Genomic DNA, 21,098 nt, shown 5'->3' with positions numbered 1-21,098 from the left:
GAATGGAATTAGACATGGAAGAGAAGGATTCCACATCTGACATTTCCTAAACTAGTGCTTTAGCTCTTTCAAAGTGAGACAATGTACGTGAAAAAACATGACCTGTCCACCTGTCATGTTATTCCTCACACTTCTGGAATAAGCAAGATGGTTATTTCACAGATGAGAATTAAAAAGCTGAAGAAGGTAAGTTCACTAATAGTCAATGTCATCTTTGAAGTAAGACCTCAGATCTTCCAAATTCTAATCCCTTATTCCTTCCATGAAATCGCTCTACTCTGCCTCACTGGTTCCCCAGGGAAGCCATGTGTTACACGTTACTTCAGTATCCTATCCTCATTTCCTAATGAACACTCACCATCAGAAAAAGATGTGCAAGAGAGAAATGCATAAAACTAAAAGACATTTAAATAGATTTAAATGAATTAAACACATTTAAATTAAATTTCATTAAGTTACCAATTCGTTTCAGAAACTCAAATTTAAAAAATATATAATGGTGAGTTTTCTTTAGTAGTAATTAATATAATAACAGCTAACATTTATTGACCACCTACTAATTTTCACAAGAACCCTGTAGCTCATTTTAGAGACAAAGAATCATAGGCTCAGAGAGGTCTGAGAAATACTTACTCAGTTATGCCAAGTACGCTAATTTAAAAATTACACAAGTTTTTCAAACATTTGAACTGATCAGTGTCTTTCAGATCAAGATGAGAACCAAAATTGGGGTACAACAATTTTGAGGCAAAGTTAAAAAGGTATTACATTTTCAGATAAAGGGCTAACTATTAGAAGGAAAAAAAAATTCCCTGCTGTATACCTTTTATAGAAAGAATAAAATAATTCCTAAGTTCCATTGGATGAAGGAGGATAACTTAATTATATTTAAGTCACATAAATTATCTTCTAAGAATATTTTTATCTTAATTTTTTAAAAAAATATTTTAGTTCTCTCACATTTTAAGCCTTGGTCATCCTACCCTGTTTTCACCATAAGGTCTTGAAATTTTCAATGACATAAAGTATTTTCCTACCTTGGGCATTTTTACACACATGACCCTCAAAGTTTACAGAATAGAAAAAGGGGTGTAATAAAATGGTTAACGTCTTCAAAACTGCCTTACAACATCTATCATTCCTTTGATACTCTCTCACTGACATTTTTAAAAATTTAAAAATAAAATAAAAAGATGCTGATAAGCTCTTGCTTAATAAAACCAATGACCCAATTCTCTTTTCTAATTAAAAGCTGACAGTACTTGGGAGTACTTACTATTTTCAATGAATGTTCAGATGTAACAGTCTTCTTAAAATTATGTCTATTTTACAAGTTCCTCCATTACTAATGAATGCATGCTTAAAGAAATTGATTCTAAGATACGCTTTTCTTGTTCTTTTCCAGTCCTTGACACAGACTGCTGAGTGGTACTGTGGACAAACAAGCATATTCAACCAACACAGATGACTGAAATTACAAAGCTATAACATATTAACATATCTAGGCCACATAGAAGGGTCATAAGGTAAGATCATCAGCATAAATTAGCACATTATTATAAGGCATAAAGAAGCCAGACAAAATCTGCATGATAGATCTTTTCTTCATAACAAATACATAATGTCTTTGACTGGATTTCTATTAATCAAAAGTATTATTTAGAAAAAAATATTGCTTGTATAATATTACATGTAGTACTTCGGCTCCAACCCTGAGAAGCAAACGTGAAATTGTGGGGAGCCTGGGGAGAGGCTATGGAGTGGAGGGGGCTGGTTCAAAGTATTTTGGGGACACTTAGCTGTCTTTCTCAGTTTCATGTCCAAAATCAAACTATTTTTTTAAGTTATGCTGAGTGCATTTTTGCTTTTTCTAATTTCCTTACAAAAATCTGTAAACACAAAGGTATTCAGGAAAATCATCTTTTTTATTTACCAAAACCATGAAACTTCATATCTGCAAAAAAAAACTAGGTCAAAAAACATTTCGGTTTCTTGCTAGGTAATTAAAACACTTCTTAAATCTCTACAATAAGAGTATCCTAAGAGTATGGGCTTTCTGAAGTACCAAGGTATCACAATACTTTCCTTCTATTTTTTATACTATTCATAGCTCACAGAACAATTGTCAAATCCTGGAAGAAAATGTCTAAGTGATAGTCTTCGGCTACTAAAACAGTTGCTAAATAATCAAATCCTCCTTTAACTATGCATTTTTAAACAATTCAGACAAATCACATATGAATCATATTACTAGCAAAACAAAAGCAGCAGTAAGAGTGAACATTTAACTGTAAGCACACTCTCACGAACATAAAAACCCCTGTAACTGCCAAATGTGTCTTCACTTCCCCGAACTACATACATTCAGTAACAGACTGTCACTTCAGAGTGACAAGGGTGAATTTTTAATGTAAGATGTAAACTCTTTATTTCTATGGATTAGTACCTTAAAAACTGATACTTAAGGGAAAAAAACTGAAATGTAGTAGTTATGCTAACTTGAAACATCTACTTTTAAATAAAGAAAACAGTGGAAGGAAACCTAAAATTATCTTAGATTTCTTCATCTTACCCCCAAAACAACAGTCAAGCATTTTATAATATTAGTAACAGCAGCATTTTGTGCTGCTCTACTTCCAGTAAAAATCACTGGCAAATTCTATTTATACTCAAAAAACTACAGACAGCTTTGATTGCACATAAAAATATCCTAATTATATTATCTTCTTGGGTCATAGTGGGATGTAATACACTCCATAAATGAACAATCAGGAGGTTTTCACCTAACTGTATGGGTAATGTATTCACCACATCCTATTATATAAATAATCCTCACTTCAAGTCAAATTCATATTATCTAATTTTTGCATTCTCCACCGAAGGAAGCTATGCATAGAACCTCAATTCTCCTTTCATCACACTACTGCCAGTAGGAAATTCAAGCAATGAAAGATTCTGCTAAATTTTCAAAGGTGCTTTTAACATAAAATAACATTCCAGAATGGATAAACCTATGAGGTATGACCTAAAAGCCACATAAATCATTTATTTATGGCTGTTATGTTTTAATCACTGGATAGTTTTTAAAGGCTTAAAAAAATTAATGGTTTTTGCTATACAAAAGCAAGTATGTTTTCCACGACACATTAGCTGTCACATTAATACAAGGTTTTATCATTAATTATACTGGATTATACAGGAGTTTATGTCTACAAAATAGCTGTTAAATATCTGAATTTCCAAACCTTTCCAAAGTAAAAACAAAACCTGGTCCCAGTAAACCTTAGCTGAAATAAAAATCCATTTACAAAACAGAAAATTAAACGTAAAAAATATAACCTCAATTCAATACATTTGCAGATAAAACATGCAACACATTTTTTATCAAAAAGCAAAATATTATACATATGTAAACAGCACCACCTTTTGGTATATTTAGGAACTGGGCTTCTAAATTGTATAAAAATATCCTTAAATGTAACAAAGATGACAGAGAGCAAAGCAAGGTATTAAAAAAATCCATTGAAAAAAATAAAAATTCAAAAAAAATCAGTTTACTATTTAATAACATTAAGTTATAATAAATAAGTTATTTTTAAACATAAGTATTTTCAAAACCTAAAATACCTCATGTTTATGTTTTCATTTTAATTTTGTATGGCTGACAGCACCATTTCATTTCAAAGAAAACTGAGACTCAGAAAATTTTAATGCCTGACCCAAATATCCCTCAGTTAGAATGGCTGAGTCATTAGGAGCTTGAAATTGCTAGGTTTTAATTCCAGCATTAATTCCTCAATGAGTCAAATGCTCTAATTATCCTGTGTTATAAGTAATGCACACATTGCAACACTGCATAAGATTTTACAAAATAATTTAATCATTTGTACAATGTTTTTTATATGTATTTGCAAGAAAAAGATATGTATATTTAAATTCTGACATGAAGACACACAAACGCTGACTACATTCACATAGCTGTTTACATTTCACCAACACAAAAACTCTTCACCCAGTACAGTACTCTCCCTATTTCTATGCTGAAAGGAAAAAACCTTCACTGAAAACTGCAAAGCCTTCTCTGTTTTTTTTTTTTTCCAGGAAAAAAAAAGCCCTTGTTTATGGCTTGCACATGATTTGCAACTTTCCTAAGTCACAAGATAAAAGAGCTGCTACAAATGAGATGGAAATGAAAAGCTTCAAATATTCTCCCTAAAGCTTCTTTGCCTTAATTTGATCTCATATTGAGATGTCTGAATAGCATTTTCAATGTCTTCTACTTTTACATCTTTCATTGATTTCCTGAATAGTTTTTTTTACCAGACCGTAACATATTTATTCTAGAACACTCTCACAGCTCCCTTATTTTTGTAAGCTAGCTAACAATTCAGCTCTCACATGGGAAAAAGAAAATATTCTCAATGATCTTATCTTTGATTCGTTACCAAGAATTTTACTCTAAGTGCAGTCGTCAAGTAGTTCTTTATAGAGATTTCAAAATCAGTTAACATGTAATGAATCCATCTTAAATTACTGTACACTGTCACTCAATTAAAAAGGAAGAAAAAAGACTGCAGCTTAAAAAAGATGGTAGCTAAAATGGTTACGGAAAACACTGAAAGAGTAAAAGCAAAGAGCAAGTCAGAGGCATGGGCCCGAAATACTACATCTTCTGTGAAACAGAACTCCACCATCAAATGATCAACAATTAGACACTAACTCAGAAAATGTATTTATCAGTTCATTAATTAGCCTCACCTCTTATTCATAACATAATCATGAAAAAGCACTGTATCAGACATAAAAATCGGTAAACTTCGCCATTTCTAAAAACGATTTAGTGGGAAAGACTGAATATAAACATGCTAAGAATAAATTTTTGAAGGATTCCATTTCACTCCACAGCTCTTTTTTCATCATTGGGAGGGTTGGATGCTCCCTTCAAGAGTAAACAACATTCCAGATCTTCTCTGGAGACTCTTAATTCCCTTCTCCTATTTCTGAATGGATGAAAAATCCCACTCTGAAGGCCCTTCGTTGTATTTCTCTCTGCTTTATTCCCTGGTAGAGAGGGGAAAAAGAATGAGGAAGTGCCATCCTGTACCATGTTCCTTTTATTATCGCTGCAAATAACTCGTGTGACTACAAGTAACGCTCCAGATCACTTCTCTCTCTCACAGGCACACATGCAAATCATGGAAATATACATAACCAAATTTTATTAAGTTTGGAGGAACATCAAAATTTCTAATACTGAATTCAGTCCCATTAAATTGAAAGCAATTACTGCTTCCAATTTAATAAGAATGGATTAAATTAGATTTCTGAGTTAGTATAATTTGTAGAGTCCGTGTCAGGAAAAGTGATAGCGTGAGTGAGGATCTTATCCAAGACATGTCAGGACTGCGCAGACTGGACTTGACAGCCACCTAAATAGGGACTGTAAGGAAGAACTAAAGGGATTCACATAGACACACGGTCACACACACATACCACACACCACATTCAGTTAACCTTTAAAATACACTTTTTTTTTTATAAAGAATAAAGTTACTTCAGTACATTACAACCAAAAAATTGTTTTCATGTGTTTACTAATACACACACAAAAAACACCTGAGTTCCTACTTTGTGCAAGATACTTAGTTTGATGATGATAATGATAATACCAAACACACACTGAACATTTATACATACTAACATTTAATCTTTAGGAAGGACTACTGTTGTCATCTACATTAAATAAATAAGGACACTGAAGCACAGAGATATTGTCATTTGCCCAATACCAAACAGCTAACACACAGCAGTAGCTGGTTTTACAGTCTGGTCCAGTACTAAGAGCTGGCTATAGTCTGCTCTTAATCACTAAGCAACAGTGTCTCTGAGATGCCAAAGGTAGAAATGATTTAAGATGGAAGTAACTCACACACCATGGGAGAGAACATGTGAAAAAGATAAATTAAATTACCCTAAGACAGGACGTAGCTGAGGTGCTACTCCCTCTGTCTCTAAGCCGGGGAAGTAAGCTGAACGGTGGCAGTGTAAGTGGAGCTGCATCAAGTACAAGGAGTTAGGAAGGATGTAAAGTCATCAGATTAGGTCATCTCGTATACAGTCCCAATCAACACACACACACACCCCTTAAGTCACCCGTATTTATGATATACATGAATCTGTGTATATAGCACTGCACAAAAATTCTTAGAAACTCTTAAATTTGAGCCTTACCAAGCTATGAGGAAGGAAGGACCAAAAGCTGAGTCTCTGCAAATGCCTCCACACTCAAACCATCTCCCCTTAAATTAACCATCATTTTGGTAAAGTAGGAATGAGGGAAACGTTCAAGTGCTGCAGGTTATTCCATTTTCTTTTAATACTAAGCCTCTCTACCCTGAATATATGTTTATGGATTTGAGGATTAATGAGCTACTCAAGTTGCACCTTACACGAAGTTTAGTTTAGTTAAGTGTGAAATCAATGGAGTGGTAAAAGGTATCAAATGTGTCTTCAGATTCAAAAAACCGCCACCTGAGCACGCTCCTCTGGGCAAAAGGACAATGAGCACACTTTACGACAAGAACAGTCAGGGCCAACAGAGTAAGGACAATGTCAAGCAGTGAGCAATGAACGAATAATTTCACACGTGGTCTCCAGCATACATGTGGTGGGCTGGTATCTGCACTGGATCGCGCTGCCTCAGAAGAGGTCATTTGTCCAATTCTTACATAAGTACGACTAAAAAGTTTGAGAAGCAATAAATCAGAAAAAAAATAAAGTGTTAACTAATTTAATGATTTCTAATAATTTTATGAGAAAACTCTTTGTAACACAAAACTCACTTTTCATATATAAAGGTATAGCTGCAGTAATACTGCCATCTATCGTCCAAGAGCTGAAAATACATCATGTGTTTTAATCCAAACCTACCAGAATTTTAAAGGCCAAAATGTGCCAACGTTATTTCACATTTCGGGGTCAGCATCTTAAAAAAAGTTTGTTTTTTTTTTTTCCAAAATCAGAGACAACAATGCAAAAATAGATTTTTTTAAGTACTTTCTCATCTGCCCATTTTCTTAGAGAAATAAAATTGAAACAGGCTATTTCTAAATGAATTATTAAAAAACTGTTTTACAGAATCTCAAAGGGTAATGCAAATCATCAAGCAATTAATCAAAAGTAGTTTCTAAAAACCTATCAGTCTATATCAATTTGTCACTCAAAAATTATAAAATATCAATATTAAAACTTGAAAATATTTCAAATTGTTCAATACCAGAAGGCCAGTGATTCCAAAAGGACTAGTAATTTTAACACAACTTAGCACTCCATAGTAGTTTATTCACAAAAATTAATGCAACTACTTGTGAGTTGAAGTATTACCAATTACATGCTACAAGAAATGCAAACAAGAAGTTTAAGTGACCTGAAAAGGTCAGGCCAAAAGTGGAACAGGACTGAAAACTGATCCTCAAGTTCCCAAAGAAAGACAATAAAAAAGGTGAAATTTTCCCACATCTACTGTGAGAAAATTGCAAAAAAGAGCTTAAAACTTTTATCAAAATAATTTGATGACCAGGCAAGTTATTAACTATTACTGGGCATTCACTTTGGCTAAAAAAGTTAGGACCTGGAACCAAAATATTTTATTTTAGAATTCACAAGATTTTTATTTTAGAATTCACAAGAGTCAACCAGATTTTCTCTTTATCTTTGTAAAAGATAAAAATGCTAATCAACCATGCGAATTCACTCTCAAAAACATAAGGAAAATACAGCTCAGGATTTAAACAACAGGAGCGAAGCAGACACTACTTAATTTGTACGGATAACACACAATTTACTACAAAATCAAAACCAGTGCCACTTAATAGGCTGTTGGTTCAAACACAGGTAGTTTTGTGCTTCTGATCATGAAAAATTTCTGTTGAGATGAAAAGAGGAGGTGACAAATAATGAACTACTTATTCCCATGCTCTATTTACTTAAAGAAAAAAAAAACCAGAACGTAGAGATCAGAAAAATCAGCCTGCATCCTATTTTATATCACAGTAAAGAAGAAACCCTTTTAAAATGTACTAAAATACCTTTCTGAAATGTTTCGTTCCACTAAAGCACTGCAAAATTTAACAAAATTCTCAGCATACAGAATTTAAATTTTAGGAACCTGAATAGAGAAAGCTATTCAGTTTTTATAACATAAAGCATAATATAATTCCTCATGTAATGAAAAGCAATTTTCTCCCATTTCTCAGTCATCTTGGGCTTATTTTAAAATAAAGACAACCTCCTCACAAGATCTTATAGGGAAAGTGATTCTAAATTTGAAGGGTAAATATAATCTAAATTATACTTCAATGAAGTTGTTTAAATTTTTCTTAAAAAAAATTATAAGAAAAGGGTAGGGTATAGCTCAAGTGGTAGAGCACATGCTTAGCATATACAAGGTCCTGGGTTCAATCCCCAGTATCACCTCTAAAAATTAAAAATAAATAAGTAAGTAAACCTAATTAACTGCTGGGAGAAAAGAACTAGTTCCAGAAATTGACACAACACTGTAAACTGACTATACTTCTGTATGTGTGTGTGTGTATATATATATATATACACATACACGTATATATATATAAACTTAATGGGAAAACTCACCGCAGAATGACAATTAAGGTATGCAATATCTTTACTACAACATTTTCCTTAAGAAAAGTACATTACTTGGCTCCATTTTCAGGTGACATAACAATGTTTTTACATTTCTACAAAGTCTTCTTATCCCTGAGGCCACAAATGCAACAGTGAGTTTTCCAGGAAGTTATGCATAACATATGTCAATTAATTATATGTATCAATGGCCCCCCAAATTGAAGCACTTTGAAGAACCAATTATAAAAATGGTTTCTCAATTACGTTTGTCCACATCCTTCCAACTGATGGAGTCTTTCATGAATACCTACATATATACACACACATCCTAATTAATTCCCTTACACTGACTTACATTTCAGTCTTTGGTTTTACTTAGGATGTCAAGTCTGTTCTCTGCAATTTCCACTTTAAAAATCACACTTTAACCCCCTTAAATAGCGGCTCATTTTCCACAACTTCAACCAACCTTTCACTTAGTCACCATTCCCAACCAACTTTCCTCAACAAAATGGAGATGGGGTTGAGGAGCACACTGTTACTCAGTTCCTCACAAAAGGATTTTTCCTGACTCAGGGAAGCCATTCCAGAACTCTCCAAGTACAGGATTCCAAAATTTCATCTACTGAGAACATACGGGCTGATCAGAAAGAAACAGTCTAGTCCTAGATTGTTTCAACCCCAATTGTTTATTATACATACTACAAGGCAATGTGCAAAGAGGTCTCATTTTATATTTAGGTATCTCCAAATTACCTCCTGTCACCAAATCCTAACCTCATGAGCTTTCTTTTCTTCTGTCCAGGTAGATAAAAGGTAGGGAAGCTACCAAACCTCTTTAAGACTTCTATCTTTGAAAGCTGAGTGTTGGAGAGACTTCATAAAAAGAATACAGCTCGGTGATTCAATGACAACTGTCATCTGACACACTGGTGCATCACTTTTATTTTGTTGGAAGTCACACCCTGGAAAAATGTCTACCTCTACTACCCTGTGCCGTCAGCTCCTCATGTAACGTCAGCTTTTAATAAAATCCTCTACTTCCTAGGTGATATAATAGTGGCAAGAAGAAACTAGAAAAATATTAAGGCTTACGAAGAATATTCTTACTAGTTCATGCGAAAAACCTATATAATATTCCCACAGTAACCAGAGAGAGAAAGTGAAAGTAAATTACTGGGAAGTTAGGAAATAACTTTAATTATCTTAAGATTATAGTTTTCTAGGACATAGGATATAAAAAGTAAAAGCTTATAAAACTAGCCTGAAATGCCCACATGAGGACATTTTACAGATCAACAGATACAGTTTCTATTTTAGTGTATATAACCCTTTCTATGTTTAACTTCTGAGCTTTAGAATAATGCTAAGATTGAACTGTATCTACATGCTGATGGTCACCCTTTGCATTACAGGCACTCTGCAAATGATCAGAGTAGAATTTATTTTCACTGAAATTCCAGATGGACTTCAAAATCTTCAGATAAAAGCATCACCTTTGGCTAGAGAATAAAGAATTTCTGCAAGGAAACTGTGTTACATTAAGAAAATGTTCTCTTCAGCACATAACTAAATCCCTCATCATAAATACTAATTACTAATACACATAACTTAAGTCAGAAACCTAAATATCAGGCTATTTTTAAATAACCTTTTAAAAGCCTAGGTTAGCAAAGTCTTTGTTCTGCCTTCATCTCAAAGCTACATAAAACCAGCAATAGACATGAATGTGTTTTACAAACTGTAAGACAATATACACGCTGTAAATAACTGTGAGGCTGGTAAAGGAGCAAGAAGGATGGATTAAAGAGGTACATGTGGAAGGCAAGTTAAAAGTCCTGCACTATACACGCAATGATGGAAGGCAAGTTAAAAGCCCTGCACTAAGACACGCAATGATTCGCTCACTGAACTCCACTGGAAGTTCAGGAAGAATACAAAAATCAAGAAGATGTTCTATTTGTTCCACTGGGAGATGACTCTATGATTAAGGAGGTGGAAATGGACCAGGGAGCTCTCAGGTGATACTGACTCTTACAAAAGAAACAGCTTACTTCCAACTCCTAACTCAGTGCTGAAATTAACAAACTGAGCATATTCCTGTGTAATGGAGTCCAACGGTCTGTATCCCCCGCTCCCTCCCCTCCCAAAAAAGAATGGCTTCTAATCAGGATCCCATATAAAAGATGACTAAAGAAGAAATTTCAAAATGAGGGGCCGCAAGAACTACCCTAATAAAAGCCATTACGGTTATTAAATTTCCACACTGGACTGCTTTTAAAATACCAACTTTGAGAGACTACACAGCGTAACACAAAGAGCAGAGGCTGCAGTGACAGACAGTAAGTGCCCGTGTCAGCTCCTGCATGGATTCACTGGGTGAAGTTGTGCAGGTCATGTGTCTTCCTTCTCAGTCTCAATCTCACCTTAGAATATGAAGTAATCTCACACCTAGGTAATTTCATTTGATCCTTGCAATAACTTACATGAAATGCCTAATACACGGTAGGCTTTTAGCCAATTCAGTCCCCTTCCCTGAAAATGTGTACAAAAATCCTGATTTCACTTTGAACTAGCTGGCACAAAATAATGTGTCACATAAGAGAAGAATGTATCATACATTCAATTTTCATTTAGTTGTGTTTTGAAGAAGCTGAAGGCTCTTGCTTTTTCAGCTTCCCACAGAATTAATCTCTTCACTTCATCTCCTTTATTATGCATGTAAACTCAAGATATTAATATGAAATGTCATGCCCACCAGTGCTTAAAAGAGATAAAGCAGGGAAAGTTTGTTTTGTTGGGTTTTTTTAAAGGAAGTTTATGTGCACTCATACTTTAATTATGAACAAGAAGTATGATTTTCAAAACTCCAAGTCCAAACACAAAAACATAACTTTAATGTCTTTAAAAGTCTACCATCCACAGTGTGGTTCTTGAATTTATTTCTTACACAAACATTTCTATTCATCAGTCTAATATAACCCCCTTGACCTCAGTCTTCCAATTTAAAGCTACTTCAAATTAAATGGCCAGGTTCAGGAAATATGCTTACACTTTAGTCATTCAATTATATAATACTGTCCTTTACCAAATAAACTAATGTTTGTTTCCACAACAACAAAGAGCTATTAATTTTCTTAATTCAAACATAAGACTTTATACTCTGACTTGACATTAACATCAAGCATTTCTAAAATATAAATTGGAAATGCTCTTTTGATAAAAGCAGGCCCTATTTCCCTTGTATTATAAAAAAATGAAAGAATACATTCAAAGACCTTGAACATTTACTAAAATAACTTCTAAGATTTAGAATGTAGTATGAATGCTTTTCCTCTACTAGAAAACAATCATCTTCTTGTCTGCTGGAATCCATGTCTAGCGCATTTTCATGTCTGCACACCTCCTAGCATTATACCCTGTAGCATGTATCATGGTCAGAGAACATTTGCTGAATGAATGAACTCTATACAGGTATAACAAAGAAACTATCAAGAACTGCAACAGCCCAGCAATTTCAAAATGATTTCTCTGAAACTGTGGGCACCCAAGCTAAATGCTCTGACGTAGGTAAGCTCATCACAGATATTTCATGTACATAACATGTTATTCTCAGGTGTCTATGAACTAGAACCTAAGTCAATGGCCTTGTGATGGACTTTTTCCCACTAAATAAAAAGTGATACTATATTCAATCACTGTAGAGAGGACTACAAACTAAACATCTCTCTCTCCAACATCTTTTTTATCTCTTCAACCTATCTCTAACATCTCTCTACTTTACCTGTATCTAAATGAGGGCTGTTCCTAAAGCAGTCACCTTGGAAGACCATACCTTCACTCCACCATTTGGGCCAGGCAATGGTTATGAGTTCTTTGCCGAAATTGTGTAAGAGTTGTAAGTTTCTGAAGAGATCCAAAAAGTTTAAGAATCACTACTATAAACATTTTTTGAACTCTTTTAGAACAGTTTTCAGAATCAGTTAAGACAAATAAAAAATGCCTTATTTTTAACTAAAACAGCATTGTTCAACATCATATCACATACTTTTGGCCCCAAATGACCTGTGACCATTCTAACACTAAATATACTCTCAAGATATGAAGATCTGCCACCAATGAGGATGCTGAATATAATTTACCAACATCCCAAAAGAAATAATCCTAAAATAGTCACTAAAGGTAGCATTATGGTGGGGGGAGAGGGAGTTTAGTCCATAAAAATTGCTTACGTAAAGAACACTCTCATGAAATATATATGTTCAGATCATACTTTTTGTTTTTGTTTTGTTTGTTGTTTGTTTTCAAATCATACTTTTTTTTTAAGCCACTATACCTACAAGGACAATTCAGTTGCTTTCCATGATACTGATTTAAATGCATCATGCAAACAGGTATCCATGATACAATTAATTGTTCTGAGTTTTAGGGAATGACATCATTTCTCCACAGTAGGTTTCACTCTTTGAAATGACAAGCAAGCAAGCACTATTTTATAACTTATGAACCTTTTTCCTCAAAATAAAAAGGGTTTGAAGGAGGCAACAAACAAGAGCTTACTGCTCTGAGTAAGCCTCTATGAGGTTTTACTATGGAGTAATTATATTCCTAGATTCAAATAGTTAAAAGCAGCAATTTCAAGTATATAGCCATATAATCTCTCTCTCTTCTCCAAATAGTAAAAATACCTACTACTGCTAACTAAGAATTCTGAATTTCTCTGTATACTGTTATCAATAACCTCTGTGTACATTATACATAAAATACTTTATATCTAGTTCTTATCAATTATAAAATTAAATAAAAATATTTTAGTTCTGTATTTGATTCCTGAAACATTATAAACTATTAAACAATAATAATTTTTATAAACTCCCACTATTCCACAATAACAGAAGAGACGACTGGCACAGGTAGTCAGAAATCATTCACATCATATATCTAACCTAAATAAAAGACCTGCAGAGATTTCCTACTAAATGTTTTACAGAAGGGAACACTGTTCCTATTTTCTGGGCCTATAGCATCTAGACAAGTAAAGAAAGTGGTCCTAAAGTCTGCTGCATGCAAGTCATACCAGAATTAAAAACGGAGTATATAGCACAGGGAACTATATCCAGTATCTTGTAATAACCTTTAATGAAAAAGAATATGAAAACAAATATATGTATATATATGCATGACTCCGACATTAGGCTGTACACCAGAAATTGACACATTATAACTGACTATACTTTGATTTTAAAAAAATGGATTATCAATTTCTAAAGTGGGTACAATCAACAGTATATAAAGTTAATACAAATAGATGTAAATAATGTAGATATATAAAATAATATACTACATTAAGAAAAATAAATTCATATTCAAGTAATTGCTTTATTTTCCCTTTCTATTATTCCCAAATAAGAAACCAAAATTAGGTGTGCATAACAAAGCTTAATATCCTTGTGTAAACACATTAGGACTGTTATTTTACAAAGAGTACTATTATAAGACTGAAAACAAACTGCTAATGGACTAAAATTAAAATTAAAATGTGTTAGATATTGAATACCACCTAGGAAAAGTCAAGCTCTGTTTTTTTTTTTAAATGTTTTAGGCAATTATCTTAAAGGCTATTTTCTTAATTTTCAAACTGCACCATCAGAATGTGGTAAGGCAAGTCTAGTCTAAATTATACTGAAAATTACTAATGAATATAGAGAAGCAATTCTAAAAGCAGATTTGGAGTGTTTTTATCTAAAGAACAGAAGTATTAAGAGTGATTTTTTTTCTATCTAGAGAATAAGTCATCAAAAGCACAAAGTTAATGACATATGATCATTTAGTTACTGAAGGAAACAATGCTGTGAAAGGAATAATTGTCCAAGCCTCCGTACTCCTCACGTCCATCTTGAAGCCAAGACTGGTCAATTACACATGCAAAGACAACTATGAGATACAGATTAGCGGTCAAATGCAGTGTTTTGGAGCAACAGACTCCACTGCCTACATGATTTACAGTAAGACACAACCTCGCCATCCTCACCTATAAAGTAAGAGTTCTAATACATCCTTATATCACAAGGACTAAGCATAACACATATAAAGCACTGAGCCAGTGCCTGTCACAAAGCATTCAAATTATGTTCCCATTTAATATACATACAAGAGAAATACATACAGAGCGTGTACGGGCCATCTAGTGTACAAAGATATTTCCTAACTCTGTCCACTGAGAGGACCGAGAAGCACTGACACTTTAAGGTGGCAGTGCGCACACCTAGTGCCCAGATCTCTGGGCTGGTTCTAAACACCATTCTCTTAATGAAAGGGATCAGGATTCCTTGGAAAAGTGGTTGCTTCCAAGGCTGCAGAAGGGAAAATGTGAGACCAGAACACCTTGTGGTGCCAGAAAATAGGAAAGTGCCCAAAAAAGAATAGGAGCATGTTGAAGAGACACAGGCGCCACAGGCTGAACGAGGTCCTACGGCCAAAACTGAATACAAGCAACAAAATAATGACAGTATGAATGATAGTCTGTGCAGTAACATAAATATTCATAAGTCCACACTGATACAGACAAGGAAAATGTGGGAGAAAGGACAACTCTTTCTTACAGAATAATTTCAGTTAATAAATGTGGAAGAAAACAGAAAATCAACAGTAAGCAAATATCACAGTAGTAACTGTTACAGATAAGATCCACCAACAGACACTAAAACTATCGAATACTAAAATGAGTAGGCTAAAGGTTGAGGAAACACAGGAATATTTATTAGTTATAATGAGTAAAACAGTAATGTAACTTTGGAGAAATCTGGCAGACAAGAGTTAGTGTATTAACATCATGAACCCCCTGATACAATGCACTGAAAAGGATATAATATCACTTTTGTGCTCTTCTTGGCAAAAATGCATATACTATCTTATTTTAATCATGAGAAACTATCAGACAATACTAAGCTGAGGGACATTCTATAAAATAATCAGTTCTCTTCTGAAATGTCAAGGTCATAAAAGACAAGAAAAAACTGAGGAACTGGTACAGATTGGAATAGACTAAGGAGACATCACAAGTAAACCTAAGGTGAGACCCTAGATTGGATTCTAGAACAGAAAAAGGATTCAAACGGTAAATGTGGCAAAATTCCAAACAGGATCTGTAGTTTAGATAATAGTATTGCACTAATGCTAATTTCCCAGTTTATTAATTGTACTATAATTATGTAAGATGTTAAGATTGGGGAAGCTAAGTAAAGGGCATATGCATACTCTGTAATTTTACTACTTTTCTGTACGTCCAAATTAATTTCAAAATAAAGGGTTTTTTTTTAAGTTTTTAAAAAATATGTCTTATATACAGTCATCCCTCAGTATCCACAGGGAATTCATTCCAAGACCCAAAGGGATACCAAAACCTGCATATGTTCAATTCCCAGAGTCAGTCCTCCATATCCGAGGGTTCCAAGCCCAAAGATTCAACCAACCACACACTGTAAACATAGCAGTATATGTACTGAAAAAAGTCCATGGATAAGAGGATCCGTGAAGCTCAAACCCACGCTGTTCAAGAGTCAACTGTAGTAACCTATGCAACATAAATCAGCTTCATTCTTTTTTGCCTTAAAATCATTAAGTTATGCTAAAATATCCTCTAGCTGCTGAAGCTAAAATACATCTCTCTGGAAAACTTAGCTCCAAACAATTTAATCAATAAAATACATTACAGATGCCATTACCTGTAATTTTATATCCATAAGCAGCTAGTTGTCCAGCCATATATTCTCCATCCGAATTATTATGAGAACAACCCCATGTTCGTACCCAAATTTTCTGTATGCCTGGAATAGTGCTGTTAATTAAAAAAAAAAAAAAGTCTCATTAAGGGATTTTTTAAAATAAAAAACACTAGGTAATTTCTGGGCATAGTATGTAAAAAACACTTACTCACTGCAACCCATTTGCAAGCTATTCATTAAAAGCAGTAACTAAATACATAATCTGTCATTACACCAAAAATCTAAATCAAGATAAAATTAGCACAGAATTCTAAGTTAAGACTCTCTCTATTAAAAAAAAAATCTTTTTCTCTGAATTGTATCTTTTTAATTTTTCATTATTTTTTTTTATTGTTAGTTATTTATTTTTTTGCAGGGGGAGGGAGGTAGTTTTATTCATTTATTTAGTTTTTAGTGGAGGTACTGGGGATTGAACCCAGGACCTCATGCATGCTAAGCATGTGCTCTACCACTGAGCTCTACCCTCCCCCTTCTCTGAATTGTATTTTAACTTCAATGTGACAAAATACCACCACTAAATTCAACTCCTGGAAAGGTGCTAACAAATAACAGTAGCAGAGAAAATGGTTCTAACAGCAGTGGCAAATAAAGAAAAATTAAGTGCATCTATGTAAGACCTGACACCATAGAACCCCCCGAAGAGAACACAGGCAAAATATTCTCTGACATAAATTGCAGCAATCTTTTCTTGGATCAGTCTCCCAATGCAAAAGAAATAAAAGCAAAAATAAACAAATGGGACTTCATTAAACTTATATAAGCTTTTGCACAGAAGAAACCATAAACAAAAAGACAACCTATGGAATGGGAGAAAATATTTGCAAACCATGCAGCCAGCAAGGAATTCATTTCCAAAATATACCAATAGCTCATACAGCTCAATATCAAAAAAGCCAAACAACCCAATCAAAAAATGGGCAGATGACCTAAACAGACATTTCTCCAAAGACACACAGACAGCCAACAGGCACATGAAAAGGTGCTCAATCTCACTAATTATTAGAGAAATGCAAATCAAAGCTACAAGAAGGTATCACCTCATACTGGTCAGAAAGGCCATGATCAGAAAGTCTACAAATAGTAAACACTGAAGAGGGAGTGGAAAAAAGAGAACTCTCCTACACTGTTGGTGGGAATGTAAATTGGTGCAGCCACTATGGAAAATAGTATGGAGGTTCCTTAAAAAATTAAAAATAGTTTTTAACTGAGCTCTTGGGGATACATTTGGGAAAAGAAAACTCTAATTTGCAAAGATACATACCCCAATGTTCATAGCAGCACTATTTACAATAGCCAAGACATGGAAGCAACCCAAGTGTTCATCAATAGACAACTGGCTTAAGAGGATGTGGTGTGTGCATATGTGTATGTGTGATATATACACACATACACATACATACACATATATACACAATGGAATATTACTCAGCCATAAAAAAGAATGAAATAATGCCATTTGCAGCAACATGGAGGGACATACAGAATATTATGTTTAGTAAAATAAAGCCAGAGAAAGACAAATACCATATGATCTCACTTATATGTGGAATCTAAAATATGATAAAAATAAACTTATTTACAAAACAGAAACAGACTCACATACACAGAAAACAAACTTATGATATCCCAAGGGGGAAAGTGGGGAAGGAAAAACTAGGAGTTTGTGATTAACATATATACACTACTTTATATGAAAGAGATAAACATCAAGGACCTACTGTACAACACAGGGAACTATTTTCAATATCTTGTAATAACCTACAGTGGAAAAGAATCTGAGAAAGAACATATATATATATATACACACACACACACACACACCCCTATATATATATATATATATTTATATATATATAAAACTGAGTCACTTTGCTGTTCACCTGAAACTAACACAACATTGTAAATCAACTACACTTCAATTTTAAAAAAATAAAAATTAAGTAGATCTATATGCTCACACAGTAGTGATTTTCCTTTGCAAATTCTTGTCCAAGACATACTAGCTACAATCTTTATTTTATAATTACAAATACAAATAACAATCAAAATGAAAATCTGCCACCCTATGGCATTATTAAAAGTACTCCATATATAAAAATAAAGTTCTAAAATATGCAATATTTTTAGGGAGGAGGAAAAAAAGACTTTTACAACTTGGATTGGTCTAATAATTAATAATTAAATAGACATTACCTTAAGGACCTGTTCAGGACAGATTTAATAAACTACAGTCATTAAAATGTAAGCAAATTTTAAATTCATAGATTTTAAAAGCTTACTGTTCCCAACAAAATCATCAGGGGTGTTACAGCTTTCAGCAATTTACTAGATAAACAACATAAGTGTATTATAACTGTGTAACTCCATAATCCTTTCTGGCTAGGCTGTATTAGAATGTCACTGAATGAGAGACCTAATATAATAGTGTAAACAGCACAATAATTTATTTGTGTCCAATTCCATTAGATGATCCATAATTATTTATAAATTTGCTAAGAAAAATCAAATGCTCAAACCACTACTATTTCATAAGAAGCACAAATTCCAATAAAAATTTTTAACTTGGGTTTAACAATTACACACCAACTACAGTAATACCAAAGACATCTGGCCTGGGAATGGAAGGGAGATCTATTTCTGTGCCAAATACTGTCCTAGACCCTGCCTTTTAGGAACATCTTTTTCTTTCTTAGACTTTGCTAATTTTAAAACTATTCCAATTTAAAAAAATAATAAATCTACATATTTCATCTCAAGAGTTCAAAGATTTTTTAGCAGAGATATTATGTATATCATATACAATAATGCCAGCCTCTCACCTGGTATGATACTGAATATAATTGTAAAAAAAAAAAAAAAAAGTTTTACCTATCACTTGGTGGACTGCTTTCCTCTTGTAAATATTTTTGGGTGTTGCGCCTTCGCACCTTTGGAACAACGTGCTTTCTTGCAAAATGCCGATCTTGTGGCTTCGAATCTTCTTGTGACACAATATCTTCTATGTCATCCAGTAGTGCATCACAGGATGCAGAAGGCATCTTCTCTATCACATAAAAAAGTTATAAAAGCGTATGAGTCCTTTAGAAACTGTTTAAAGTAACATCACCTATGAAATATTCTTGCCAAATCTTTATCTAATAAAGCCTTTAGATGTAACTTCAAGTTTACAGAAAATATAGGAGATAAAGAAATACAAGGAAACACCAGATAAATCTTACTGATAGTGGGATATTCCAAGGTTCAGCTAGAACTATTTCTCCAACAAGTCAATGTCATGGAGAAAAAAGCAGGAAAGGAGCTGTTCAAGATTAAAGGAGACTTAAAAGATAGCAAGGAAACAGACTTCACGTTCTTGATTAGTACTTTGTCCAAAAACCGGTGAGACATTTTGGGAACTAGGGAAATCAGAGTATGAACTGGGTATCAGGTAATATTAGGATATTACTATAAATCATTAGATATAAAGTATTGCCCTTATGTTTAAAAATCTTATTTTTTTAATGATGAATACCGAATATTTGGAGATAAAATATCATTATGTCTATAATTTATTTTAAAACAGTAAAAAATACAGTAAGACATGTGGGACAACATTTAGAACTCTTAAATCTAGGAAATAGATATGCTGTTGTTTATGATCCAATTCTACTTTCCTGAATGTTCAAAATTTTTATAATTAAGAAAAGAAAATGTGGACATGCTTCCAGGAAGATAAATAAACATATTTCCCCTATCCCTCCTGCTGAGTACAACTAAAACTCTGGACATTGAAGATAAAACAATAAGACATTGTAGATAAAATAAGAAGACTTTGAAAGGTGGACAGAAGAAGGCAGATTGGCCAGGGACCTTGGAACCTAAGGAACACCACAGTGGTGAGTTCCCTGCATTTTATTTTGCTTCCTATATCCCAGACTTGGAGCTGAAGAAGACAGCAACCCAGAAGTGCCAGCAGGTGCAGACAGCCCTCAACAAAGCAAAAGCCTGTTCTCTTGCCAAAGAAGCAGAAAATGGGCAGCTAAGCAAGACAGAAAACTTTTAGACAATAACCATCCAACTCCACACACACACCAAGAAAAAACCAAAAGTGCAAAAAGCCATTCAATGGAGGAAAGACAGCCTTTTCAATGACTAGTACTGGAGCAGCTGGACATTTACAGACAAATGAATGAACTACAATCTAAGTCTCACACCTTACACAAAAATTGATTCAAATGAACCATGGACAAAATGTAAAACATAAAGCTATAAACTTTTAGAAAAAAATCATGAGAGCATTTTCTAGATCTAGAACTAAGTTGGTTTTAGACTTGACACCAAAGGCACAATCCATAAAAAAGAAAAATTAACAAACCCAGGCAAAGGTAAAGACTTTTACTCTGAAAACGACTCTTCAGAGAATGAAAAGTCAAGCTACAGAGTGGGAAAAAATATGTGCAAACTACATATCTGACAAAAGTCTAGTATCTAGAACTCAAAATAGAATAGTTAAGAGAGATGAAAAGAATCCAGTTAGAAAACAGACAAAAGACAGAAAGAGACATTTCACCTAAGAGGATATACAGAGGAAAAATAAGCACACGCTAAGAGATTCAAAGCTACTAGCCATCAGGCAAATACAAACTAAAACCACAATGGGATATCACAACATCCCTATCGGGATGACTAAAA

General features: G+C 33.7%; 1 protein-coding gene across 6 annotated transcripts in view; it reads right to left on the bottom strand.

Moving 5' to 3' along the window:
* Positions 1 to 21,098, bottom strand: part of CDKAL1 (CDK5 regulatory subunit associated protein 1 like 1) — a 538,667-nt gene that overhangs the window by 507,182 nt on the left and 10,387 nt on the right. For all 6 annotated transcript variants that reach the window (XM_010980113.3, XM_010980118.3, XM_010980114.3 and 3 more), the window contains 2 exons: positions 19,296 to 19,470; positions 16,368 to 16,480 (listed from right to left, as the gene is read on the bottom strand). In XM_010980113.3, the coding sequence (XP_010978415.3) occupies positions 16,368 to 16,480; positions 19,296 to 19,465 (283 nt within the window). In that variant the 5' untranslated portion in view covers positions 19,466 to 19,470. The remainder of the gene's footprint in view (positions 1 to 16,367; positions 16,481 to 19,295; positions 19,471 to 21,098) is intronic.

This window comes from Camelus dromedarius, chromosome 19 (genome assembly GCF_036321535.1).
Source record: "Camelus dromedarius isolate mCamDro1 chromosome 19, mCamDro1.pat, whole genome shotgun sequence".
Lineage (NCBI taxonomy): Eukaryota > Metazoa > Chordata > Mammalia > Artiodactyla > Camelidae > Camelus > Camelus dromedarius.
Note: the sequence above shows the minus strand (reverse complement) of the source record. Positions and strands in the feature narration are given on the sequence as shown.